Raw genomic sequence first — 27,275 nt, forward strand, 5'->3', positions numbered from 1 at the left:
TGCTTGCGCACCTGAATCTTGCATGGGTCGGATGGCAAATCCCTGTGCTTGCATCGTAGGATGGCAAATTCCTGCATTTGTGAGCTGTGCGCAGTGGGAAGGGCTGCTGTCAAACTTTCTGTGCTCTCACTAGTAAGTCTTGCTGACACCAGAGTCCGGGTGAAGTCAGAGAATTATTATATTTATTATATTTAATTCTACTGGAATGTTCTTTAAATTAATCACTGAAAGGATTATTCACACTGTCCCTGGAATAGGGGTTGTTGTGTTAGCTGACGATGGTGGCAGCCTTCCTTGCTTCCTTATCCTCCAGCTCAAACCAGTTCTGCGGCCTCCTTTTACTTGACTAGGTAAAAGTTCAGCATATCTGGGTGGAAATCCACAGCTTGTGGTCTAAGGCTTCATCAAATTTAGCTCCTGATGCTAAGCAAGTTCTGGATCAGTAGTGTACCAAATCGCACAACAGGCTTGCAGTGGTGGTAGGAGATCAGGAGAGTCAGGAGCAGAAGAAGGACAGCTAAGAGGGCCATGTTTTGCAGCTGTGCATGGTGGAACCTGTGGCCCAGACTTTGTCTGCAAGGTTCCCTGTAAAGTCAGATTAGGAAGAGAAAATAATGGACCAGGTCAGGGGCCTGGAAAAGTCACAGGTTGCCTGACTGCATTCAGGTCCAACAGATGTGCCCACAAGGCTGGAAGATGCTGCTTGGAGCCTCATCTCTCCCACCCCTGCCCAGCTGACCAAGGAGTGTCTGTAGAGCACTTTGTAGCATCCTTACCCAGCACTGAGGAAGCCTGGAAGGAGGAGGGGGGAAATATGGACATAGAGTGGGTTAGGTGGGATATGGCTTTGGAATGTGCTGCCCTGGGCACCTCCTGGGGGCAGGACACCTCGGCACCAGGCCTCTCTTGCACTCATGGACTAGAAACAGGCTGGTAGCAATGGGGAGTAGGAGGCAACAGATACAGACAGCAGAGAGAAGCCCTGCAGTTAATCATGGAATACACAGTAGGAGGGAAAAATGTGACAAGAGACATCTGACAGACAGAAAAAGGAAGTCTAAAAGTCTTCATTCTCTCTTGGTTACATATGGGCAATACATATGGACATATATATGAATACATATACACATATGTAACATATGTGCTTGCCCAAATTCGCTTTGCTCCCCACCAGCCAGAGTCAGGTGCTCCCTTCAAAACGCTACTACCTGTTTCTCTTACGTGCTGGCAACTTCCTCTGAGAATGGTGCCCACCTGCACAGCTGCAACACCTACACACATCCCCCCACACATCTGGCTCAGGTGGGGGCTGCACACCAAGAGCTCTCTATCCAGCGTGAGAGGAGGCAGATGCAAAAACTTCCATGGCTTATCTGTCTGGGGCTCATCGTTGAAGCACCTCGCACACTTTGGATGGCAAAATAGTCTCTGCTTGGGCTATAATAGAAAGAGATGGCCAGGAAGTGTTTTGTCTTCCTGGAGACACCAGAAAGCTGTGTCATCACCAGATCACCCAGCCCAGGCAGATGTAGCAGCTGAGCCCTGAAAGTAAATAAAATCCCCAGGGTCTGGGAGGATTTGACCAGGCAGCCCCCACTGCAGCAGGGCTCTCTATGGGGTGCTGATTAGGCAGGGCATCTCCTGGCCCAGTGGCAGAGGGCTTTGTGCTGGTCCACCCCTTCCCCTGTGCAGACACATCTGTGGCTGGGGGAGGATGTGATGCATTTCAGATTTGCATCGTGTGCTGTGAGGAAACAGCGTCTGGTCTCCCTTCCCCACGAGATAAATGTCAAGACATCCTTACAGCAATAGATGCCAGAATTTGGCAGGCTCTGACATATCTGCCTGCCTGCCCACAGTCCCCTCCCAGCGCTCTTGCTCAGCACGGCCTCTTGCTGCTTCCTGGCTGGCTGGAGAACATTTGGAACAGCCCAGGGCTGGTTGGTGAAGGCTGCTCTGTCACCTGCAGAGATTTCAGCCGTGTTTCCTCTTTGAGAATTATACAGAGGAGGGCTCTGGTGCACACAGCTTTCCCTCTGATCTCACCCTGTGTCACTGGACAAATGTGCCACAACAGGGCAGCCTGTTTCTGGTGGCAGGATGAGCCTGAGCATCCGCTGGTGTAAACACTGAGGGGTATTTATGCTTCAGCTTGTCCGGCCCAGCCTGGCCATGGGCAGCCTTGGAAGATGGGAAAGTGGGCCAGATCTTTAGCAAGTGTATGTGGGTCTCTGTCTACAGTCCAGCTGCTGTTTGGGTCTGAGATGATGTCTCTGTTCCATTCTCTCTGCCATCAGGGTCTTCCATGTGCCTGGGGTGGTGGCCCAGTAACAGCAGCCAGCTGTCCTTGGCCACTGCACTCAGGAGGGATGGAGATGCCTTGGAGCTGAAGAAGGTGGTCCTGAGAAGGGCCTGAGGTGGCAGGTTTTGTCCTCCCATGCTGAAGACTACTCTGCCTCAGGCAGGCGTGTTCCCCTATGAGAAGCTTATGGCTCCAATCTTCAGGCCAGAGCTTGCCAGGCAGCCTCTTCTCACCTCTGTGCCTGGTTATTGTCAGAATGCAATTAAGCCAAAGGGTGATTGCATCTGCTGCTTGGCTTGTAATGTAATCACTGCCAGGGCCACAGCAAAGGCTCCATGTACAGCAATGTGGAACCTAGGAGATACATGAGGCTTTTTCAGGTTGCTTTATTTGAGACAGGAGCTTCTGATCTCCACTGGGTGTGGGTTCCCCGACAGATCACACCACTGGGATGGTCTGCAGTGCTTCTTCCAGGCATGGGCCATGGATGGGAGCATCTGTGTTCCCCACAGCCAGCCTGGTGCAGCTGCTGGCAGGCAGGAGCCAGGTGGGCCAGAACAGCCATTCCTCACACAGCCACCCTGCTTCGTGGCACAGCCCTGGTGTCCCCACCACGACCATCCCTGTGCTGCTGGCAGAGCTCTTCTGGGAGTGCTGCAGGCCACACATCTCATCCAGATGTGAGCAGAGATTATCTGATTCTAATGGGGTGCCCTGGAAATTCCCAAGGCAGTCACCGGCTGCTGCTAGGCTGGAGTACCTATCCTGCCCATCCCACCGTGATGGCAGCCAGCACCCAGCTGACCCCTGCCATTCTCCAGAGCCCACTCATAACCCTCTTTCCCACTCACACCAGCTGCCAGAGGTTTTGCAGGGCCACTCAGCTCTTGGTCACAGAGGGAGGACTCACAGCGCTGGGGGTGGGTTGGTGCAGGCGCTGATGAGCCGGCAGTGATGGCAGCACTGCTACTGCTGTGGAGGAGAAATGTGCTGCCCAACAGGCACCACCCCACTCCTTCTCCACAGCCCACCAGGTGCTCTGTGCCTCTGTGGGGTGGCCATTTTTCTGGAAGGTCCTGACCCCACAAGAGACACGAGGCAGGAGCCAGTGTCCCCCTTCTCACTGTCATTCCTGGGGGGGAAAACCTCTGCCACTGTGTAGGGCAGATGCCAGGGAGGGGGAAAGCCATCAGCAGTGGGAAGATGGCTCTGGCCCGTGGCACACCATGCTGGGGATTATGTCAAGGTGGCAGCTCATCCACCAGTCAACGTCCCACCCGGGTCCCTGGGAGATACAGGCACCCACAGAACTCCTCCTGTGGAGAACAAGGAGGGCTTGCTCAAGGCAGCAACAGAAAGCAGGGCAATGGCAGCCAGCCAGAGCGACAAGGGGCATTATGGAAAGGACACAAAGGGAAGTGGAGGGCCAAAGCCCGGTGCTGAGTCAGGTTGAGCAAGCTCTGCCTCCCTCAAGCCACTGATCCCCACCGATTGTGAAATGGATGCTGGCGCCTGGAGCAGAGCGTCCTCCCCCATCCTTCCCCAGCCCTTATCTCTGCTGCTTCCTCCTCCTCCAGGACTGTGCCGGGGCAGGGGGAACTTGTGCAAAACGAAGCTGAGAAGCTCTGGGGCTAATTAATTACTAGCTGCTGGTAGTCTTGACACAGCCCCCAGAGACTCCAAGGCTGGAGCAGAGGAGTGAGTGCAGGGAGATACTGGAAAATTACTGTTTAATTCTTTAGCATTACATCTGAGTACATGGCATCTGGCAGACGAGAGACAGGAAAAGGCAGATAAGGAGCCAGCCACTGCGAAGCTCTGCGGCGCTTCCCTTCCCCAGCAGCAGGGGCAGCCAGGACCCTGCAGGGCTCAGTGTCTGTTGGGATGGGGGTCCCCGGGCGGGCACTGCCCACGCCTGGCCCCGCAGCCGTCAGTACTCCTGCTGAGTGTCACAGCCGAGGAACTCTATTCGCAGGGCAATGTGGTTGTGCCACTGCCGCGGGTGTATCCTCACATAGCGGGCAAAGAGGGGCGGCTCCAGGGTGTTCGTCACTGTGCTTACATAGTCTTGGTTTGCCTTGAAAACCTGGAGAGGAGAGAGAAACCAGGGATGTGCTTTCCTCTGCTGGAATAGCGAGGACATGATCAAACACCCCTTGGAATGCTTTAAGGGAGGAAAAAGCACAGCCTGGCTCAGTGTTCTTGAGAAAAGGTCATGTTTGCTGCCAAGGTCTGTGCTTGCTGCCCCAGAAATGGCAAAGGAGCAGCTCTGCCTACCTTCTCCTTGCCATCTCGCAGGACTGGGCTCCAGTGCTTGCCATTCTGGCTGATGGAGACAGCAAACTCCTTCACAAACATGTGGGTGAAGACAGCTTTGGCACCTTGGGTTATGATTGCAGTCACCTTCTTGGTTACTTGGAAGTCCACCTGCAGCCACTCCCTGGGGCTGTTGCTCTGGGGAAGGACACACTGCCTTCAACCCTTCAGCAGCAATGAGAAAGACACACTCATTGCAGCTGAAGCTGAGCTGGCCCTGAGCTTCACCTGCCCTACCAGGCATCTGGTTGGTGCTAAATCAGCGTGGCAGCTCTCCTGCTTGTGAGTGGGCAGCTTGCACACACTTCCCACTCAGCCCTGACTAGGAGAGGCTGCAAGCACCCATCCTGCCTGCTGGGATCCCAGCTGCCTGCCTGGTGTCTCCTTGCACGGGCTACCTTTGGCCTCCAGGCATTGATCCTCCCCTGCAGGTTCAGGCGGGCCAGGGAGGGTGACCAGCTGGAGAAGACGTTGGAGCTGAAGGAGGATGCAGAGATGTGTTGGTCAGGGATCCCTCTGCTCTCCATTCCTAGGGGCATGGAGCAGCCTGGAAGAGAGCAGCAATGCTGGTCAGAGGTATAACAGACCCATCATAGGGATGCCTTCTGCCTGCTCACTGCTCCAGCTGCCTTCCATGCAACCTTCCCTGGTTCCAGGTTCTCCTGTGCCTCGCTGCAGTGTCATGGTCCCTGCACTGCTCAGGGCCCCTGTGTGCAGCATGGCTCTGGCCACTAGTACCACCTTCTTTTCCCCCTGGAGATTTTATCTAGGAGGAATGTGAAGAGTTTGTTGCATGAGGAGGCACCAGGAGAACCTGTTTCCAGGGAAAGAACAAGAATACCTGGAAGGGCGACACTCTGCACAGGTGTGATCAGGTGTGCCTGTACACAGGGGCTTCAGAGCAGGCTGGTAGGTTTTGGGGCATGGGGTGACAGCACAGCCACTGCTGCTTTTAGCTGCTGCAGAGTCCTGCTGTGAGCAAAGCCAAAGAAAGGATCCCAGAGCACCACTGTTGACCAGAGCAATCTCGCCTTGGAGTGGCAAAAGCAGAGGAAAAGCCAATAGCATCTGTCCCTGCTTGTTCCCTGCTCCCCCAGGCTGAGGCAGCAGCTCCCCAGCTATCAGCTTAGCTGCTGCTGGAAGCTTCTGGTGCTCCAGGAAAAAGTGATGGTGAGAGCTGGCCCCAGGCTCTCCCTCTGAAATTGCTGCCTCTAAGACCACAACGAGCTTTTCCAGCTTTGTTCCCCCAACAACTCAACGCGATCTCCAATCTCCTCCTTCCCCCTCCACAACTGCCTGGGAGCCCTGGAGCACACGGAGCTGGGGCCCAGCACCCCGTGAGATCATCCCCCAGCTTTGGTGCTTGGTGTCTGGGGGAGGGACCCACTGTTGAGGTCGCAGCCGATGAGCTCCATGCGCAGCGTGGCGCGGATGTTGGAGTGGGTGGGGTTGATGCGGATGTACCGGGCCACGATCGGGGGGTTGAAGCGGTTTTCCTTCACTCCCGTTCCATCCACATTTCCAAGGAACATCTGCAGGGAAAGGGATGAGAAGGATTGTTGCACCAGTGGAAAGAGAGCTGGGCAGGACAGGGGTTTCTGGGGAGAAGAACAATCCTGTCTGGCACTCCTGTGTCTTATCACCACCCTTGCAGCTCAGGGAAATGACCTGAGCTGTGATTCAGGCCAGAGAAGTGTGAGTGGGCCAAATCAGGGTGAACCATTGACAAAGAAGAGGAGGAGGGTAAACTAAGGGTCTGTACAAAGGAACTGGGTTTTGTATTTTCGACCAACAAAGGGGAGAAAAAGAAGGAAAAAAAAAGCCAGTCCTGGAATGTCTGAATCTGGGAAAAGTTTTAGCCACAGCTCCCGTACACAGTGGAGGCTTTTCTGGCTATTCTTGTTCTCCCAGTGGAACAATCAGCTTATGCATATTTTGATTGTGGTTTTTTTTCTACTGTCTACAGATCCTCCAAATTATCTACACAATGCTTTTAGAAAGTCAAATTTGCCTTTAAGGTCAAAAAAGGTATTCAGGCAGAATCTTATGCCTAGCTGTAAGTAATATGCAATATAACATTAAGCAGTGGGTCTCACAGTTACCTGGGATCACGGAAAGAGGTAGCTCAGACAATTTAAAATGAGACAGCAAGTCCCTTCCAGATCTCTGATCTGCAATCCAGTCAGCAGGCACTGACTGTTCTCTCTTCCTACCCTAACCTCAGGAGCTCAGGACAGCTCTGCCTTGTGTACAGAGCTCCCTAGTCCTCATCACCCCTCAAGACCTGTTCACTTACCATTCGGGTGCTGGTGGCATTTCCCTTGTACGTCTTCCACCTCAGCCCATCAAGGCTGTAGTAGACAACAAACTGGGAGACGTAGAAGCTGGAGAACTTTTGTCGGGCCCCCTGGGTTTTTATGCCGTGAATAATCATGACACGCAAAAGGTCCACCTGGGAATGAGAAGTCAGGGATTCACTTCTGATGGCAAACCCAAGCCATGTTCAGGCAATGCACCATAAACCTGTGCTGTTGCTTCCTCCTGACATAACCCAGCACTAGTTATGAAACCAATTAAAACAGTCATTCACAAGGGCACAAGTCAGACAACAGCTGGGAGAGGGCAGGGGGGAGATGTTTAGACAGGTGAGCTGTTCTCCCTTGGTCCTTGGGGGATTTTTGCACAACCCAGTGCAGCAGCTGGGCCACCAAGTGATCTGAGGATGGATGTAGGCCATCAGCAACCACGACCAGACTAACTGCCATTAGGGTCTCAGGGCTGGAAACAATAGGATGTAGTTGGGGAAACACTGGTCATCCATAGGAGTCTTGCACATCATCCACGAGCATGCCCTTGTAAAGCCCCCGGTGGTGCCTCCAGACACAGGGCCCCTCTCACCTGGATCGAGGCGTTGCTGCGGTCGGTGCTCCAGGCGTTGATGGAGCCAGAGTTACCCAGCCTGGCCAGGTAAGGAGCCCACTGCCCTGCAAGCAGAGAGCACAGACACGAGGGCACTTGCAGCTGACAAGTCCACCCACAGGACTGGGTCTGAGGATCACCTCAGGGTTCAGTAGCCACACACAGACAGCAGAGCGCCAACACGATGGGCCAGGCATGGGGGGAGGCACCTCCATGCCCTGAGCTGACATGGGCATGGATGGAGCAAGGATGCTATGGGAGACCCAGCATAGCAGAACTTGGGGCAGGCAAGCACATGAGCTGTGTTGGCTGAAGCTGCCCTGAGCTCACCTGCCTCCCTGGCAGGTTACTCACCGTACTGCCCCGACGCTGTGATCTGAGAGTCTGCAATGCGGCCTGAAGCCAGACCGAGGGCGTCCCTGCAGTCTGCAGTGAACAGGGGAGGGCGAAAAACAAGGGAGAGTTGATTAGATACCAAGGCTTTTGAAGGAAAAGCCTAGGCTGGGTAGCAGCCTCCAGGCTCAGGGAGGTTTTCAAGCCTCCAGGAGCTCGCAGGTTTGTTTGTCTCACAACATTTCAGATGCCTCCACATGCATCCCCGAATTTAAGGGGTGCTGGAAGTTCTTGCTCCCGACCCCCGTGTCAGCAGCAGAGAGCTCCCAGCACCAGTCACAGCAGCATCTTGCCAAACTCCCACCCCTGAGTCCATGACCTCTCATTCCCATGTTCTAACGTCCCAGCAGTGCAGACAAGTGTCTCTTCTTTATACCCAAGTCTTGCTCCTGGGCCTTTTTGTTGCTAGGCAGTGTCTTTAAAAACAAATATCGCATTGCTAAAGGAAAGTCTACCTGACACCCCTCTCTCTCTGTGTCTCTTCTGGTCTGCTGAGCACAGGGATGTTTGTCTCTTATAATAATCATTATTATTAGCCACTTGTCACATCCTGGCATCTCCACTTTGTGTCAAATGCTCCCGGGGAAAACGCGAATTTGAAACCTTAAGCAGATTTTTAACTTATGGCAACATTTTCTGGCTGACATTTAATGGTCTTTCAGAAACAGGAGAGAGACTGTCAATATGTGATAAAATACTACTCTCACACACCACTTCCCCCAGTGCTTCCTTACAGTGAGTTAGAAACATGTTGTTGTTCTGGGGTGGAATCAGAGGTTTGCTGTGGATTTTGCAGTTGCTCTTTGGGCTGTTTCTATCAGACCAAGCTGCAGTCAGGCACTGTCTCTTGTCATCACTCTGTGCCTCAGTTTACCTCCTGGCACATGGTTTAGGCAGCTGGGCACTGCACCTGACTGACAGTGTGGGCATGCACTAGCTTGGATAAGTGCATTTTACAGGGATTCTCAGTTTTGGAAAACTAGAGCTTTGGGAGTAAATATTTGCAGGCTGGTCTGCCAGCCTTCACCTCAGCTGCGTCCCTGACTCCGTGCTCTGTGCTGGGCTGTGCAGGGTGGCAAGGACTGAGGTCATGACTTCCTTTCAGAGTGAAAAGCCAGAAGATCCCACTTGGGTCACCCCAGGAGAAAGGCTGAGAGGTCTGGGGGAGGGAGCTCAAATACATGCTGGCTGTGGCAGCAGGGAATCAGGGCTCAAGGGGGGTCACTCACTCGAGTCATACACGAGGAAGAGGGCGCTCATCCCAGCCTGCTGGTGCTCTCCCACTTTGCACTCTACTCTCCAGATCCCAGCATGTGAGGGCCACATCTCCACTGTCCCGAAGACACCTGGCCAGGAATGGAGAACAGAGCAGAGGGGACTTACTGGCTGTAATGGGGTGCCACAGTGCCAAGTGCTGTGCAAACACAAAGCCAGGCTCTTCCAGAACCAGTCCCCCTCCTTGGCATCCCCCCCTGCAGGCTTGGCACTTCCTTAGGGCATGGAGAGGGGTGCACAGTGCCTTTCTCACCAGGATAAAGGTTGTAGACTCCCATGCGATACTCCTGGCTGGTCCTGACGCTGAACAGCTGCCCGTGGAAGTGGACAGAGTGGATGTCCTCAGTGCTACCCATGTTCAGGAGGTGCCACCGGACCCGCTGCTGCTGAGCCATCACCAGCCCGGGCAGTGTGTCACTCACGTAGCCATTGATGGCTGGGAAAGGCAGTGGTCAGGAGCGGTTCAAAGCTCTGGGGCTTTTCCATCCCAGTATAGATTATGGGATGGAAAGGAAAAGGGTCCTCACCATGGAAGGAGTGGTTTCTCTTAAAGTCAGGGCTGTCCAGCTGGGTATGGCAGGGAGGGAGGCAGTTCCTCTCCACGTTCTCCGGGAAGTACCAGCTTTTGGTCTCATCGAAGATGGTGAAGAGCAGGGAGAACTCCTGCACAGCCAGCTGCCTCTTGAAAATGAAGCTCAGCACCCCCCGACGGCAGATGATCAGGGGCCCGATGAGGCCTGAGTGCAGGTCCTTCTCCTGCCAGGGAGAGGGAAATAGGAGCTTGTCGCAGAGACTGGCCTGGCTCCCACTCTGAGGCACAAGCAGGGTGGGAAGGACGTGCTGGGTTCCCTGGGGCATCCCCACTCTGCCCTGAACTAGGAAAGGCTGAGAAGCAAGCGTTTGAATGTGCTTTTAAAGAGATGTGGTGTCTGTCTGTCTAACTGTCCTGTGGTCCCTACTATGCTAACATTGGACCAGGGACCAAACCCAGGCAGGTTTGGAAGAGGGTTAAGGAGCTGCAGAACGTCTCAACCTCCCAGCCAGGACCCAGGAGTGTTGCCCATCTCTCCTCCCTGGGATACCCTGTGGAGCAGGCTCCCACCTACCAGGTCCACGTTGGAGAAGTAAGCCCAGGCCTTGCAGTCGAACTCCTGCATGGTGGGTGCCATCTGGGGCAGGACTTTCCAGGAGTACTTGCGGACCTCCATGGGCTGCACCACCCCGCCCTGCTGCGCTGTGCCCTGCGTGTCCTCGTAGGCTGTCAGTGTGGAGTGGAAGGAGAAGGGCCGCGAGGCCAGGTTCTTGAACGTGACCTGCACCGGGGGGAAGGCAAAGCAAAAACAGTGTGGGAGGGGGTTGGGTGCAGCCCCGAGGGTGCCCTGGACCCTGGGGGTGGGCCCAGCCAGCAGATGGGAAGGAGGCAGCCAAGTCCCTGGTGCCCAGATCCCCATCTGGTCCCCACACAGTGGCCAGCTCCTGCTGAACTACGAGCCTTGGCTGTGCAGTGTGATCCCCACTGGAAAGCACATCCTGATCATGTCAGCAGGATGAAGCCCTCTCCCTGCTCAGTGGGAGCGAGATCAGCTGCACCACTGTCTCTGGAGCACAGAGGTGCTGAATCCACTCTGATGAAGATTTTCCTGAGAAATGGGCAACTCCTCCAGGCACACAAGTCCTGAGCCCAGTGAAGAGCCTTCCACCTCTTTCTTAAGTGGGTGTTGAAGGATCTTTGGTGGTGCAGAAAGCCCAAGTTTTCCCTCACATGGAGCATCTAAAGAAGCTGTACTGAGCCCTGCTTTCTACAGCTCCTTCCCCCAGAAGGCTCCCCATGGAGCCCAGGAGCTGCTCAGGCTGTGCTGTTGCAGAGACTGGGTCTATGCCAGGTCCAGGGCTTTGCACCTGAACTCTGAGGTTCCTGCTGGCCCTCCAGCCACTGAGGTCCCTCTCAATGGTGGCTCTGCCTCCCAGCCTGGTGCCATCCACATGCCAACAGCTCCACCCCCTGGGCCCTGAAGATTAACCCATGGGCACTGCAGAGCCTGCAGGCCCACCTCAGCACCCCCTCTGGCTGAGCACAGACAGCTGTGGGGATTTATGGTTTTGTAGGAAACAGGAACTTTCAATTCACCATGATGACATCTTCAACTTCTGCCCTGATGTACGGCCCGAGGATGCCCAGGTGTTCATCCAGCTCTCCCCGCTGTGCCGGCCGCGTGAAAGAATCATCCAGGTACTCCCGGAAAACCACCTTGCGGTACCTCCAGGAATCCTTCCTCCTTCTGCTCCGGGGGTCCCTGTGGGGGGAGGCAGGTAAGTAAGTCAGGTGATACTGTCCCATAATGACGGCAGGGCAGGGGTGCTTCAGAGCCATCTGCAAGGGAGGTCAAGGTCTCTGGAGTTCCAAAACTCCCCAGGGTGGAGGGGAGGCGCTGGGAGCATCCTGCCCCTGCGCTGCTTGGCTGGGTGGCACCGACACAGACCTGTGATCCTGCCTGCCAGCGCATGCCAGCTCATGCATCGAGCCATGCCATGCAGTGCAGGAGGAAAACACGAGGGACAGTCACACTTACGCTGCTTTTAGGAAGTGCTGGGGTCTCTGGCTCCCATATTCCCACATCACCTCCACTGCTGCAATGAAGTATTGCCGCACCTCCCCCTGGAAGGAACGCGGGTCGTGCTCGTCTTCCTCGTAGATGTCAAAGTCCTCCATGGTCTGCTCTGTGTCACTGTACTCATCATAGTCCAACTTTGCAGCCTTTGACCCTGAGGGGCTGGAGCTGCTGCCGTTGTTCAGAGCTGGTTCCTCCCTATATCCTGGGCTGTGGTTCCTCTCCCCAGCTCTGCTGTTGCTTTCCCCATCCTCCCTGGGCTCTCCTAGGCCCTGGGCCCCTCTCTCCCCTGCTGCTCTGAGGACACCTTCTTCACTGAGCACCTGGCATCGATGAGGACTGTCCTGCACATTTTGGGCTGCTTTTTCGGTAGTGTCGTTGTGAGGGGGATTACTTGGAGACAGCGAGCAGTTCTCTCTGAAGGCTGGTTTTGTGGGCATTTCTTCTGTGCTTTGCCCAGACATTCTCTCAGGCACGTAGTCCTCTGTGGCATTGGCCTTGAGCTGCTGAGGCTGATGACTGGCCTGGCCCAGCTGCTCCACAGAGTTTGTCTCCTCCTCCATCCTGCTTCTCCCCTGAGCTTGCTCACTCTCAGGAGCCCCCCAGACCGCAGCTCTGCCTGGCTGCAGCTCAGACAAAGCTGGGCTCTGCAAGCCCCCCGTGTATGCTGCTGCCCCCAGGGAGACTGGGTCCCAGTTGGAAGCCAGGTCTGCAGCCTCAGCAGCAACCTGCATTTCTGGGCTGCTTCCTGCCACGGTCACCTCGGTCCCCACTGCTCCTCGTGTGGGCAAGGAGTGTCTGCTGCGCTGGACCCCCTCACTGCTGCTCTGTGCACCCCCCTCTGTGCTTGGCCTCCCCTCAGGAGACATCCCATCAGCCTGCAGAGCATCCCTACCCAGGGGCAGTCTCCTCTCAACCACGTTGGATTTTTCTTCCAGGCTTTGCTGGGTCGCCATCCCCTCAGGCGAGATGTGGCTTGACATCAGGGACCTCTTTTTGAAGCGAGTGCTGCAAAAAGGAGAATGAGGTCCACACACCTTTGGGGCCTTCTTATCCACTGCTGTCTCAGGGGTCTGGCTGGCCAGATCCTGCTCTGCTCTCTTAACATCAGGGAGGGGTTTCCAGCTGCTGGGCTGCTTGGTGTTGGGAACAGGCAGACCGTGCACCAAGACTCTGCTCCCCAGTGACCTGGCTGCTCGAGGTCTCCAGTCAGGGCCTCTCATGCTTGTGGCTGGAGCTCTGTGTCCCACAATCTGCTCACGGCTCTTTAGGAAACCGTTTGGGAAGGGCCTTGTGTCATTGGCCACAACATTCGATTCAGAAAAGGCAATACTGTCCAGCTCTGACAATTCCTGAGCAGCTGTGTTATCCTGAAACACTTCCTCCAAGATTACTTCATCCCTCTCTTCTGTCATTATGTACCTGGAAGGCTCAAGGTCGTTGGTCTGTGCAAAAGTGGTGTCTAGAAGGTTTGTGCCTCTGGCAAGTTCACTGGCTTCTTGTTCTGTGCCACTTTCTGCAGGCAAGGAGTTACTCTCCTCTGTGAAGATTTCTTCTTGTGCAGGTTTGCCTGAGAAGGAAACATTTTTCTCTTCAAAAGATTCATAAAAGCCTTTTGAAATCTCTTTGTCAGGTCTTTTTTCTAGCCTAGCATCCAGACCATTTGATGAATAATTGCTTTCTATGGCGTGACTGTGAGCTACAGCATGAAAAGTCCTATTATCTTCTGTCTCATCTGAAGATGCAGAAGAATTGGTCGGTGTGGAGGAAGAGTTATGATCAATACTTGAAGCTGGCTCTGTATTTATTGTCTCCTCTGAGTCATATGAATTAAAGGATATTTTATCAGCCCCTCTTAGCAACTTCTCCTCAGTGCCCTGTGAAGACACATCTTGAAGTCTCAGATTGTGCTCCAGGTCATTCTGGTGGAACGAGCTCCTGCTCTCTTGAAGAGGAGATTTGCTTGCAGCAATTGACTGCCAGAGGCTTGTTGCATGAGTAGTTGTCTTTTGAGGCTCTGCTTCCAGGATCTCTGTCATACCACCAGGCTGGACCATCGTCCTTTTTACTGGCTCCTGCACCTCTGAGATTTTTGTCACCTTCGTTCCTGCCAGAGCATCTTCTGGAGCTGGCATGGCTTGGTGCGGCCATTGCTGACCTTCTTCTGAGCTCACAGTGCCGTGGCCCCTTCCACTGACACTCACCAAGGGTTCTCCAGGTGGGACAGCTCCAAGTCCTTCACCCTGGCTGATTTTGGACAATTCTTCATCTTCCAGAAAGGATTCATAGGACACTGGCTCATAGTTTGTCTCTGAAGAAGACATGGAAATATCAGGTGGATTTGGCATTGTTCCTAAAAATGTTGATGTGCCATTGGAAGAGGGATCAGGAGTCCTGGCACTGCTCAGGAGGGCCCTATTTCTGGGTTCTGTCAAGCACAGTCTTGTCTTCTCTGTCTCATTGCTGGAAGAGGTGATGTTGTTCAGTTGCTCGTTCACACACGGCCTGTGCCGCCTCTTTGTTTCAGAGAAGCCCCTGGGCTGGAATTCAAAGTCATCCTGCTCCTCATCTGCATACACATAATCCTCCTCTTCAGGGTATTGCTCATACTGGCACTTGGAGACCGTGAACTTGGCGTGCATCCCTCTGTCTCTGAAATCGGGGTTCAGGCACCCCAGTGTCCACACACCTGTCTCGAGAGAGGACAAGAGGACACCATCAGCTCACCACAGTGCGAAATGGGAAGAGGTGCCATCCCCGTGCTGCTCCCTTGCTAGTGCAACCTGTATTTTCAGGCAGCCTCTGGTTCACTGTAGTGTTTCGTGTTTTCATAGTTCCTGGAGTATCTTACAGCTGGACTCACAGTGTTGCTGGCAAGCTCAGAGCCAGTCCTGACAAGCACCATCACCATAATCCACCTCCAAAGACACACCAGTGCTGTCAAATACACCGCTCTCCCAAACAGAGTCGCCACATCTCTCTCACTGAAGGAGGGAGAAATGAGAGACTGCCTCTTGCTCATGTCCCTGGTCAATGTGTTTGCTGTCTGCAGCGAGCAGGAACCCAGAGTGGGTGAGGTGTGTGATAACTGGGGCTCTGACACTGGAGAGGGCTGTCACCTGCCACTGGCTGAGCTGCTTCTCTGCTTCTGAGCAGCAGGCAAAAACCAGAGCTCAAACGGATGCAACGCTTGGCTGGCTGGCTTTTAGAACACTTCCTGGGGTGTCTGGAAACCCTGCCAGCTTGGCTCAGGGAGCAGTGCTCATGACCATCATATCAGTGTTTGCAATCACATGGTAAATCCTGTGTTTCCTCTGGGAGCGGAGAAAGGGTTGACAGCACTGCTTTTGCGAATGCTCAGGGAAAATGCTGAGTGGAGGGGGAACATAACTGGACTCTGAAGCAAATCTTTCCTAGGACTCTGATTTCTGTCCTTGCAAAGGTGTGGAGATAAATGCTGTAACCAGCAGCTGAACCCACAGCAAGGACAGCACTGCCACTCCTCCTGACCTCCGAGCTTGGAGACAAGGCTGCAAATGTCCACCAGGCTCAAGTTACTGCAGCCAGCCTTGGCATCATGTGTGACCTTAACACACCCTGTTAATGAAGTAAAACACAGTAATTTAATTTATTTAATTTAGACTTTGAAATATTTGATCATTGCCTCTCACTTTGCTGTTCTAGGAGGTTCCAGGGTTCCTTTTGCTCTCAGACCTGTCAAAATGCAATTGGGTGCTGGAGTACTGGCTGGAGGTACTCACTCATCTCTGCTGGGGTGATTTATAGCACAGCCTATGGTTTAGAGAATAGCCCATGCTACTAACCTGGCTTTTCCAAACTCATGAAGACTGTTTCTCCCGAAAATGGGAAGAGGGTAAGCACATCCTCAAAGACCATGTTGCGCTTGAACGTGTTTCCAGAGAAGAAGATGGAGAGGAAATCTGTCTGTGCCCCAACGCTCAGGACATACCAGTACACAACATCATGCAGGCAGAGTTTTGGTTGGAGGTTGTCAAACACGAAGCCGTTAATAGCTGGAAGAAGGCAGAGGTGAAACATTCCATCAGGACCCCATTCCCCCCATGGCTGCTGAGCTGCTGCGTGTCCCCTGCTCATTCCGTGGGGCAGGGATAAGCCTGTGTCTGTTGGGGCTTTGCAGGGAGCCCCTGGCCCGTGTACTCACTGTGCATCACATTGGAGGCGTAAAACTGCGGGTCCTGGGTATCCACATGGGCTGGGTCGGAGCAGAACCTCCTGATGTTGTCCTCCAGGTACCAGCTGTGGTTCTCATCAAAGACTGAGAACAGCACCAACCTCGTGTTGTCTGACATCATCTGGAAAGGGAGAGGGAAGACATTTTTCCTGCTCTTATCAGTGCATCCCCGGGGCCCACTGCAGATATCAAGTCTTAGCCTGCGTGCAAGTTGAGGCAACCAAGGAAGGACCCACCTGATTTCCCCTCTGATCCATGGACTTCTTGAAGCAGATCAGGAGGGGCCCGATCAGGCCCGAGGCCGTGTCTCGGACTGGGTCGATGGAGCTGTAGTAGAAACGGGTGAGGCAGCGAGGATCTGCCTGCGTCGGCCCATCCTCGGGGGTGAGGCTCCAGCTGTAGGTGAATGACTGGCCAGGGGGGATAGGAATGTCCTTCACATCCTTGACTGGCAACACACAAGAGCAGATAAGTCTGGGTTGCACCTGAGAGGGGTGATCCCCCTTTTTAGAAGAGCTCAGAAAGGCTTCCTGACATGCATGGTGAGCCACCCATGCCCACTCCAAGGTGGCACACTGGCTGTTTGGAAAGTCAGTCTGGTCAAAAGGAGGCACAGGGGGAGGATGGAGAGGCACATGCCTTACCTTGAGAGGGTTTTGTGGCGTAGTATGGCCTGACACTGCTGAGGCCATGAGGGTAGATGTTGTAGGGTCGGCTTGCCAGGTTCCTGAACACGATCTGAAACGAGCACAGCCAGCAGAAATGTTTAATATTTGCTGAAAGTCGTGAGCCCTTGAGGCTGCCCTTAGTGAGGGAGGGAAATGCTGGGCAGGGATGCCCTGGGACTGGTTGCCTGCAGGGGATCAGCAGGGAGGAACACAGATATTTCTGGGACCATGAAGCCAGAACAGAAGAAACTACTGTTTCTCTATGGTGAGTCTATACTGTCCATTGTAATGGGAGGTGTGCATTTTAGGGAGGGTATGAAAAATCAGATTTATTAAAGAGAAAGTTTCTGTCTTCAGTGTTACTTTATGTATGAGTCAGAAGAACTGTAGGACCAGAAGAGGTCAATCCCAAAGGCCTCGGAGGACCAGGACACTAAATATGCACATCAGTAAACAGCTTTGAAGTACTCCCCACTTCAGTGCATGAAACCCTTCATTTATTTCTCTAAATAGCTCTGTCAGGGCTTTACAACATGCCCACAGCTGCACAGGGAACCCGAGGAAGGGAGCAGAAATGTGAAGATCGTGGAAACCATCCGACTCCTCCTAGCAGCAAACAAGTCAAGTGATCAGTAGAGGCACCTGGGGAGACACAAGTGACAGCCCCCAGTACTGTAAGGTAACAACAAACAGATGGAGAAGAGTGGAGGATGAGAGGACACTCTTGCCTCAGAGGAAGATGCTGTGTCATGGATTAATTCACACAAATCCTAAGATGCCTTCAATGAGGTCAAATCAAAGGGACTGGGCCATATCCTGTGTATCTCTGCTGATCTTACTGAGAGTATTTAGCTTTAGCTATCAGCAGCATCTGCCTTTCTGGTGAGCTTTGGACATTACCAAACATGAGAAGGCACCCCAAGGACTTCTGCCAGACATGAGTCAAACATCAGGTAGTAGTTCCAATTACAGGAACAGCACCAAGCTTTGAAGTTTCCCCTTACAGTCCCTGTTGGTGGAAAGCGGTATCTCTCTTACCTTAAACTGGTCTCCAACCTCTCCCTTAATGACAGGCCCCAGAATTCCCTTGTCCAGTTGGTTTGACACCTTGCGCTTCTTGAAGGTTGAGTCCTCGTACTCCACAAACACCACCTTCTTGTACTTCGAACCGATGCGCTGAGGGCCAGGCTCCAGGTACAGCCTCGAGATGTTTCTGCAGGCAAAGGCAGAGAAAGAGCAAAAGGCCGCGTGTGGGACACTGTCAGAAACAGAGCAAGGCCTTCCATCACTCAAGGACCCACACAGCTTTCCAGGGACACTGGGGACACGTGCCCACTCTCACCTGTCCAGAGACAGTGGCTTCACAGGGGCATAGTCCCAGTCCATTTCCTCAGCTGCAATGTAGTAAGTCCAGGTCACAGGCCTGTCTTTGGCAAAAGAGCGCACTTGGATCACATGAAAAGTTTCCTCCTCTTCTCCGGGGTAATCCATGTCCTCTGGCTCGTCTGACTGCATCCCCATCCTCAGCAGGCGTTCCTCAGGACACTCCTCCACCTTCACAAGGGCTTCCATGCCAGCTGGGTTCAGACAGGCCAGGCAGAAAGAGTCACACTGGTGCTACAAGCGTGCATCCCCCAGGCTCTGCTTGGGAGAGATCCTCTCCACTGCTGTCCCATAAAATGGGCCATCACATGGGTCACCTCCTGCCATCAGGTCATGGACCAGATTGCAGCTGGATGTAACACTGTGGAGCAGGAGGGGCCTTGGGGCTACAGCACCACACAGAACCCTGAGCCTGGGCCAGCCCCTGAACTTCTTTTCCCCTAAGCCCTTGCAGAATAAGGTTACCTTGCTGATGGGACAGTATCTGGCAGAACATCCGAAACCAGCCAGCTGTTCCTGGCATGGTCTGGGCTGTGAGATAGGTGGCAGGGGAGATTTCTAGGCTGCTGAGACGGTGGCCTCTCACCAGGAATGTGTGGCCTTCAAAGAAGATGGAGTGGACTTCTGGCCCAGAGCCCAACCCGATCACATGCCAGTGGACCTGCTTCTTGAGGCACAGTGTGAGACCTGGCAGGAGACAAGGAAAGCAGCCAGGAGTCAGCACTGTGTTTATCCCTTGTACCCCCTCTTGGTGCCATGGACTCAGAGTCTGACACAGCTGAGTGGAATCCCATGCCCTGCAAGGTTCTGGCTTCAGGCTGTTCACACATGACTGTCTGAGCAAAACAGAGGCACAAGTCTCATCATCCCTCCTGAGATAGGACTAGAGTGGGGCACTCTGGCAAGAGCTTTGAGAGATGTGCTCAAAGGAGCTCACAGTGGGATGCAGTGGCAGAAGAGATAGATGTGCTCTTTGACTCTATAAATTTGGAGCTGGAAAGGAGAATCATTTGTCTGATCACAACACTGGCAAAGCTGACACTAAAATATTGGATCTGGGACAAGGCTCCAGCACATCCCCAGCAGTAGCTGAGATACCACAAAGGGCAGAGAGAGATCACCAGGATTATTTGAGAGCTGGAAAAAATTCCTTCCTCGGGGACACTCAAAGAGCTCGGTGTGCTTGGGAAATGGGAAAGAATTTGGCTGCATTTTAAAAATATTTTTCTGGAGAGAAACTGATGTGTGCTGAGGGGCTCTGTAATCTAGCAGGAAAGTGAATAACAAGTTCCTGAAAGCTGAAGACAAAAAAAGGCAAATACAGAGTTAAGCACTTGGTTTTGGCACCAAGTGCAAAGGTGACTGGAACAGATCCCAGGGGCCTGAGAGGAAACTGGGTGGAGGTTCCATCCTGAGGCCCTCAGCTCTCCATTTCCAGCTCTCCATCAGACACCTCTCAGGCCAGATCCTGCATCCAGAGAGGAGTGTGCTGGGTGTGGAGGTGGATACCTTCTCCAGGGAAAATCCACTGGGCAGACACAGTGGCTGACAATGAGATCTACTCAGCTCTTAAGCTCCTCGGATCCACCAGGACTGGTGTAGAAACAAGAGAAAATATCCTCAAGTTGCACCAGGGGAGGTTTATGTCAGACATTAGGAAAAATGTCTTCACTGAAAGGGTTGTCATGCACTGGAATAGGCTGCCCAGGTATTTAAAAGACCTGCATATGTGGCAATTTGGGGGCATGGTTTAGTGGTAGACTTGGCATTGTTAGGTTCATAGTTGGACTTTTCCAACCTAAATGATTCTGTGGTTCTATTCCTGAAATCCCCCAGAAGTGTTTCAGTGAGAGCTGGAATTTCCCCTCGGTGCTACCTCCAGCCTTGTTCACAGGGCTACAAAAGATGAAACTCTTTGCTACCAGCATTACTCCTTGAGACCTCCAAAGGGCTGTGGCAGCACAGACAGCTGGAAACAGGTCCTGCTCCACTGTAAAGGGGCAAGGCAGACCAAGGAGCTGAGATGTAACAGTCCCTCTGGGGTGAACACAGCCTAACAGATCCATCCCCTGGAAACTTCTCACACCCTTTCACAAGCTGCCTCGACGTTACAGACCTGGCTCCACCTTCCATGCCCTCCATCCCTGTCCCCTGGCCACCAGGACTCACCAGGCAGTGAGCCATTGACGTAGCCATTGATGGTGTGCAGCTCTGTCCTGTTGTGAGGCTGGGGCTGAGGAGCTGCCGGGGGCTCAGAATACCAGCTTTTCCCTGAGGGAAGAGAAGGATGCAGTCAGCTTTCACTTGAGAGGGTTTCAAAGAAAATTTCAAAGAGAAAAGGCTCCGCATAGATGTGGTGGTGATTATTGCACTTGACAGGGCATGACCCCCCTGCAGTTTCAGCCTGTGTGATGGGAACAAGGTGAGGGCGTGGGATGGCAGAGCTGGGGGGGCTGCAAGGTCCCTGCACCCAGGGAAGAGAAGGAATGGCAGTACTGCATCGGCTGGGGGGTGGATCCAGCAACACCCTAGGCTGAGTTCAGGGTCTGACACAGCCAGGCAGCCGTTACCTTCATCAAACACCGCGAAGAGCAGCACAAACTCATTCCGCACGTCCTCATTCCCATCGCTCAGCAGGGTCCCTGCGAGGTGCAACGGGATGGATCAGGTCAGCAAGCACCATGCCTGTCTCCCCTTTGTGCCCTCCAAGAACTGGTAAATCAAGGCCAGGCTGTGTTTTTGCTTTTGTCACGTCTCACAACTGTCACAGCCCTGTTTCCAGCCCTTGCTGCCCCCAAAAGCCCACTGTTGAGAGGCAGCTGCCCCCAGAAGGCATCCAAAGGTCAGTTTGTGCTGCCCTCCCTTCGACTTCACTCAGTGGAGAAACTGCTCTGGTGAGTCAGTGGAACCTATAGACAGTGCCCTGGGAGGAGGTGACTCGTGCCCACTCATTTCCAATGACTACTGAGGGGTCTGGACAGCTACCTCCAGGATGTGTCTCAACCAGAGATGACCAACCTTACTCCAGTCACACTTCTTGTGCCCAGCAAGTAATAACAGCCAGGTTTTCATCACCTCCACGTTAACTGAGGGAAGAAAGGAAGCAGAGCAGGCACGGGTACTGCGGAGCATGCAGTGTCTCAGGTATCCTCGCCCTCTCCTGCCTGATCCTTAACCCTGGCTGATACAAACTTCCCTCTGATTTTTCTAACAAAACCCTGTTTTGACAAAGCAACCTGGCTGACACTGAATGATGACAGCTTGGTGAAGCTCTGAAGGAAGAACAAGAATTTTTGCCTCCATAACAATTCACCTGATGGATAGATAAGGTTCAAGATCTTGTCTGTGATCTGAAGTCTTGTGAAGGAAAGAAGCAAACAGTTTCTCTCCAGCAGTGAAATCCAATACATGTTTGGCTTCTGCACTGGAAAGGGACTCTTTGAGGAAAGGACTGAACCCCAAAGTGCTCTGCAGAGCACAGCTTACTGACTCCACTGCCTCAGGAAGGCATCTCTGTTCTGCTTTTCAATTCACAATTGCATGTGACCTATCCCCATCCTTACACATGACATGTGCTGCCCTTACCAGGTCGGCACACGAGCAGGGCTCCAATCAAACCAGAGTTGATGTCCCTCACACTGTTGGTGTTGGAGGAGTAGGAGTGGGTCAGGCACGCTGAGTCATCATCCGTCGGACCCTGGTTTTGCTGGATTTCCCAGATGTATGTGTGTGCCTTCCCAGGATCCACCCTGTCACCTTCCTTCTCTGTCTGGCTGGTCTCATCCTCATACCCTGCACCTAAAACCAAGGAAATGGTCAGATGTCACTGAAGGTTCATCCCCAACACACTGTGGCTACAGAAATGCCTCTTCAACTCAGAGTTCAGCCCCCCTCCACCCCAGCCCCTGGAGCCAGACTGTCTCCCACAGGCAGTGGCTTGTCCCAGGGCAGTGAGCAGAGCTATGCCAGAGATTCACTTGCTGGGCTGTGGATCCACCACCTGTCCTGCTGCTGGACAGCGCAGTCTTCCTGGCCCTAAACATCCAGCCCCAGGTTTAGCTTATGTATTACCTCTATAACTAATACAGGTTTGCTCATCTCAACTCATTTCTGGGTTGGGCTCGGTCATGTTGCTCCCCCAGGCTCTGTGACCATCTGTCCTTATAGAAGGACATGAATAGGAGGGTCAGGGAGGGACACACACCTGTCAGAGCAGGAGGAGCTACACAAAGGCTTGCAGCAGGTGGGCATTGCCCAACTCACCCTCCGACGCCTTCCAGTAGGACACCCCGACGGCGTGGAGGTTGTAGGGGCGGGAGGCCAGGTTTTTAAACGTGATGACCACCGTGTCATAGACTTCTGCTCGGATGGTGGGGCCCAGCAGACCTGAAGGAAGGAAGACAACAAGGTCAGGCAGCTGGGGTCAGGCAGCTCACACCCTGCCCTGAGCCCCAGAGAGTCCTGACTTTCCACCTGCACAGTTAGCGGCCGTGCCTCTTGTAGCACGGCAGCATCAACTTCTGCGGCTCCAGCAAGGCTCTCTGCATCCCCAAGAGCTCTGCCACACTGGTGCTTCCCTATTCCTGGCTGAAGGGCTCCCAGCACCCAACCCAGGAGGAGTTTGGTGGCTGTCAGGGAGAGCGAGGGCTCACCACGCCGCTTCTTACCCATCCACGCTGGCTTGAGCTTGGGCTGTATGAACAAGGCATCGGGGTACTCCACAAACACAGCTTTCCTGTACCTGGGAGGGACACCAGCTGTGGGGGGCTCTGGGCCCGTGTTCCCCGAAATGCTGCAGGAGGAAGGAAAAGCCAAGGCTGATTGCACAGCCCCGTGCAGGGATGGGCAACAGCCATCCTCTTCCTCCCCTTCCCGCCGGCTTGCCTGTGTCATGCCAGGGATTGCTCACCCTGTTGTGTCCTCTGGCTTTCCTGGCAACCCCCAGGTGTGATTGGAAGGGGTTTGCTGGGCTCGGGGATGACAACATGGCAGTGATTCATGTCACGGTGTTAGTCACGATGGAAGGAGACAGCAGGGCAGCAGGCACAGCGCCGTACCCAGCTGCAGCTGGGAGAGGGCACAGCAGCAGCACTGCTGCCAGTCTCCTGCCTCAAACCTCGCCCAGCTTTGTGCTTTCCAGCCAGCAGAGACACAGAGCACTGGAAGTGCTGCAGCAGCAGTGCCACAGTGGCCTCTGCCGTGCAGCCACCTCCCACCCCATCCCCTTCAGGTGTGGCTGACACATCACATCATATATAACTGTAACATCCTCCCCAGCTCCCCCCAAGGAAAGACTGTGTTGGGCTGCATGGCAGGTTGTGGCAGATTGCTCTGTGTCTGAGCAACATCCCCACATTCCTTTCTTTTCTGCCCAAACTGCGATTTACAGCCAGCCCCTGAAAAAGAGGCTTCACAGCAGGAAGATAAAAGAGCTTTAAATGTATTTCACATCCCACTCGTCTCTGCTGGCCACTTTCTATTTGCAAGCAACTTAACAAATTCATTTTCCAGAAGGAATCTAGCACATTTATCAGGATAGCAAAGCCATGAATTTCTTCAAGGATTTGAGAGGCTGACTTATCAGCCTCAGGACTGAGACCATTTCCAGTAACCACGGAGACTGCTTCCAGCCTTGTTTTGTTTGGAGCAGAAGCCAGGTGGTATTTTCTTGCCACTTAAGAAGCAGGGAGGGTTGCTCTCCTGGCTCTGACTAAGCCTTCATTCCAGCGGTGTTTCCCTCTGCGACTCTTCCTCAAGCGGAAGAGGAAGGAGACAGAGTGACTCAAATTTAGGAAAGGTCAGCACACGCACTCACCCCCACAACCACTGGCTAGAAGCCACCTGCAGCTGGAGGGTGCTGTGGGGAGAGCAGAGTCCCCCCTTCCCATGGGCAGAGCAGGATGGATGCCCACAAAAACCTCCACACCCACCCAGCTCCTGGCTTTCCCACCACAGCTATAACCCCGCATTCTGGATGGCAGGAGCGAGCAGTGCCACTGCATTCAGCTGACTCTGCCTACGAGCCATCATCACTCCTGGCTCCATGGCAGCAGGGTTCAGACCCAGCTTTGCTCTGCAGGGTGTCCCCATGCTGGGAGGTAGCTGGGCTGCAGGATTGCTGGCGCTCAGCCATCCATTGTCAGGAGGCTTTGCCTTCATCTCTAACTCGCAGAAAGCCCAGATTTGAAGATGCCTCCCTGAGGTATGAGGGCCTGGTCCTGCTAATTCTGCAGTAAACAAGGCAGAAGGTCTCTGGAGCCAGGGGGATTTTACTGGCATGCAGGGACATGGCTGGGAGGAGACTTGGTGACAAGAAGGCTCAGTGCTGGGTCCCAGCTGGCACTGCAGAGCCTGCAGGGGGTGAGGAGGCAGAGTTCAGCACAGGGACATCCGATCCAACTGCTTCTGGCCAGTCCTCTGCACTTGGGGTCCCCGTGAACTTCCTTCCCAAAGGGCAGCTGAAGCTGAGGCGGGGAGATAAGTTTCTGGCTCCTTGGATCAGCATTGTTAGCCACACTATCTGCTCATCTCTTGGAGCTGGGGGACATCCTGCGCTCAGGAATCGGCTGCTACGTGTCCACCAGCTCCGAGTCTGAGCTGAGGTCCCTGGGGCTGTCGCAGGACGTGTTGGTTCTGGTTGCGACCCTGCTGATAGGGGTGTGTTTGGGAGGAAGAGAAACTGAAATCATGGGGAAGGTTTAAGCAGCTCTGGGTTGCAGTGCCACAGCCCATTAATTTGACAGAGCTTTCTACAAGCATGCCAGAGAAATCACTGCCTGGAGATGCACGTTTAGGGGTTTCCATGAGATGCTGGTACCATGAGGGAGAATGGGTGGAGCAGAAGATACCCCACACAGAGCTGGGAGACAACCCAGCTGCAGTGGCAGCTCTGCTCCTGCCATGCTTTCCTGGCTCAGTCCTGCATGTCCCTGCTCCCCAGTCTGGATGGTTTTCTGAGCCCTCCCCACCTTTTGGGGAATTTGGCTGAGCCTACAGGGCCAGGGAAAAGGCTCTGTCATCCAGCCCTGTTTCCCACCATGGCTTCCCCAGAAGCCCACACTGCCCAGGAATACTCTGCCTCCCTGGTGTGGAGCACACCAAGAAGTCCCTCTGAGCCAAAGTTATCTTTCCCTGTTTTAGAGAAGGACAAGTGACCTCAGACTGCTGCCAATGCCCTGCTTATCCCTGGGCAGAGTCAGGTCCCTGAGTCACTCCCAGGTCAGAAGCAGTGCTCGAGTGCATCACTAAAGCCAGTGCTGAAATGGAAAGCCACAGGGATGAATTAACACTGTGAGTGGAGTCACCATCATAGTGTAATATCAGTGAAAGCAGGGTAGGGGGGATTAGTAAAATGTGGGGTGTTGGATGCAATTTTCCTACTGAAGTAACCAAAGGGGGGAAAGCCAACATAACTCGGATACAGTGACTACAGCAGCTGGTCAGGTTGACCTGGCTCATCTCTGGATCCTGGTTTCCAGTGCCTGACTGCAGCTGATCACTGCTGTGGCCAGTGTGGGTCCGAGAGGGGGTCATGGGCTAATATTGCAGGGCAGAGGGAATGGGCACAGCTTGATCCACAGGGGATGTAGCCACCCAGCTCCACTGCCCATGCTGAGCTCAGAACAGCCTGTTCACATCCACGTGTGTCCCAGCCAGCTGTGCCTCCAGACAACACCATCCTGAGGCCTGAGCAGTGCAACTGCCACTTTTCCTTCCCACTCCAAAGTAGGTGGGCAAAACCACCACGCCTTCCTCCCTCCTCTCACCGTGCACAAACACCGTTCTTTGCCCAAACACCACAAATTATTGTCAGCTCCTTCAGGAAAAATGTCAGCCCCAGCAATGCAACGTACACAGAGATGTAAATAATTAAAGCTAGGTTTTACCACAGGAAGTCACAGTCAAAAGCCTTTGCTACCCTGAGAAGTGAACAGCCAACCTTCCTCTGCAGTCCCCAGGCAGGGAGGCACAGGTCCGCATCTCCCCTCACATTTCCCCAAAGCCCCCAGGATGCAGAGCAGAAGAGAAAGCACAGGCTGGAAAACCAGCTCTTGGTTCCTAACACAGCCTTTAAAGGGTCCCAGGCAAACGGCATCATCATAAAGCAGTGCAGAACAGCAGCGCAGAGCGGGTATTACCTCTCCCTCTCTTTCTCAGTTCCACCAGTCCCCCCCTCAGGGGTTGCACAGGTTGTGACTCCCCATCACACCACCCCTTCCCAGCTGTACCAGCAGCTCAGTGCACCCACCTTGCCAGGTTTCCCTCCTGTACCTGCCTGGACCCAAGCTCGCAGTGCAGTCCAAGCCAGGGTGGGAGAACACCCAGAGCAGAGTTCTAGAGCTGCAAGAGAAAGAGCTTTACCCTGCAGGCGCTTGCAGCACGGACAGCAGGTTGCTGTGTGTGTAGTCCCAGGCGGTTTCCACTGCAGCGATGTAGTATCTTCTGACTTTGCTGGTGCCTTCCTGAACCAGGCAGAGGAGCAGGAGGCTGCACAGGGCTCCCTCCAGCATCATGCCTCCTGGCTGGGGACTGCTCTGACTTCAGGAGGAAAAGCAAAAAGGAAGGAATGAGAAAGGAAAGAAGAAAGGAAAGAGGAAAGGAAAGAGGAAAGGAAAGCCTTTATCTTCTCATCCAGCTGTTGTAATCCATAGGAGATGATGCTTTAAAGCCAGTACCCATAGACTCACTCAGAGCACTGGAGAGTTTCTCGGAGACGTCAGGAAAGGAACCGCTTGAGCAGGTTACTGCAAAGAGCAGTGTGTGTGAGTGATGGACTCTCCCACTCTTCCTCTGGCTGTGACAGGAGGAGAGGAAAAAACAAAAGGAAAGGGAGGGCAAGCACAGCGGTAAGTTCCGCTGCAGGACCCAGCTGGCTCCGTGTCCTGGCCTGTGTCTGGGAGCAAGACGAGGAAAGGGAGGGTTGCAGAGGAAGCAGAATTTAGGTGTGGTCTCTGCCTGGTCTCACCTTCTCTGTCACCACTGAGAAGGAGAGCGGGTTGCCAGGGATGCACATACGCACGTACGTACGTGAGGTTATCCCTGTCCCCGGGATCCCTGCACCCCGGGCTGGGATGATTGAGCCACACAACCTCACTTCAAGCCACGTGGGTTGGGATGATCCCTGGGAATCCCCTTCCCACCACCTTCACCTCACATTTCTCCTCCTCTCCCAGGGTCCTGCAGTACAGCTCAGAGAA

General features: G+C 53.8%; 1 protein-coding gene across 2 annotated transcripts; it reads right to left on the reverse strand.

The window, feature by feature from the left end:
• Positions 1-4,159: 4,159 nt before the first annotated feature.
• F8 (coagulation factor VIII) lies at positions 4,160-26,861 on the reverse strand. 2 transcript variants are annotated; one of them, XM_027900693.1, is made up of 27 exons: positions 26,766-26,861; positions 26,440-26,616; positions 22,746-22,870; positions 22,342-22,464; positions 21,664-21,876; positions 20,649-20,720; positions 20,248-20,349; positions 18,544-18,765; positions 18,038-18,272; positions 17,734-17,908; positions 16,672-16,765; positions 16,264-16,475; positions 15,998-16,148; positions 15,639-15,848; positions 11,776-14,503; positions 11,334-11,499; positions 10,312-10,518; positions 9,733-9,961; positions 9,459-9,641; positions 9,160-9,276; positions 7,892-7,963; positions 7,517-7,602; positions 6,915-7,070; positions 6,006-6,150; positions 5,017-5,165; positions 4,580-4,756; positions 4,160-4,388 (listed from the first exon to the last, which is right to left on the reverse strand). In XM_027900693.1, the coding sequence occupies exons 2-27, from the start codon at positions 26,589-26,591 to the stop codon at positions 4,233-4,235; spliced, it is 6,657 nt and encodes a 2,218-aa protein (XP_027756494.1). In that variant the 5' UTR covers positions 26,592-26,616; positions 26,766-26,861; the 3' UTR covers positions 4,160-4,232. The 2 variants fall into 2 exon arrangements, with proteins under 2 accessions (XP_027756494.1, XP_027756495.1); XM_027900694.1 differs by lacking the exons at positions 22,342-22,464; positions 22,746-22,870; positions 26,440-26,616; positions 26,766-26,861 and adding an exon at positions 22,283-22,331.
• Between the last annotated feature and the right edge of the window lie 414 nt (positions 26,862-27,275).

Source organism: Empidonax traillii, unplaced genomic scaffold (assembly GCF_003031625.1).
Source record: "Empidonax traillii isolate 1590-97213 ecotype Southwest subspecies unplaced genomic scaffold, ASM303162v1 scaffold746:size489142, whole genome shotgun sequence".
In the NCBI taxonomy this organism is placed as follows: Eukaryota; Metazoa; Chordata; class Aves; order Passeriformes; family Tyrannidae; genus Empidonax; species Empidonax traillii.

Excerpts from the sequence above, each read along its gene's own strand:
- F8 (XM_027900693.1), bottom strand. The coding sequence starts at position 26,591 with ATGATGCTGGAGGGAGCCCTGTGCAGCCTCCTGCTCCTCTGCCTGGTT. Across the intron at positions 18,766-20,247 it reads CGTCAATGGCTCACTGCCTG|GTCTCACACTGTGCCTCAAG; the intron begins GTGAGTCCTGGT and ends GTCTCCTGCCAG. Across the intron at positions 16,149-16,263 it reads TGGATCAGAGGGGAAATCAG|ATGATGTCAGACAACACGAG; the intron begins GTGGGTCCTTCC and ends CTCCCTTTCCAG.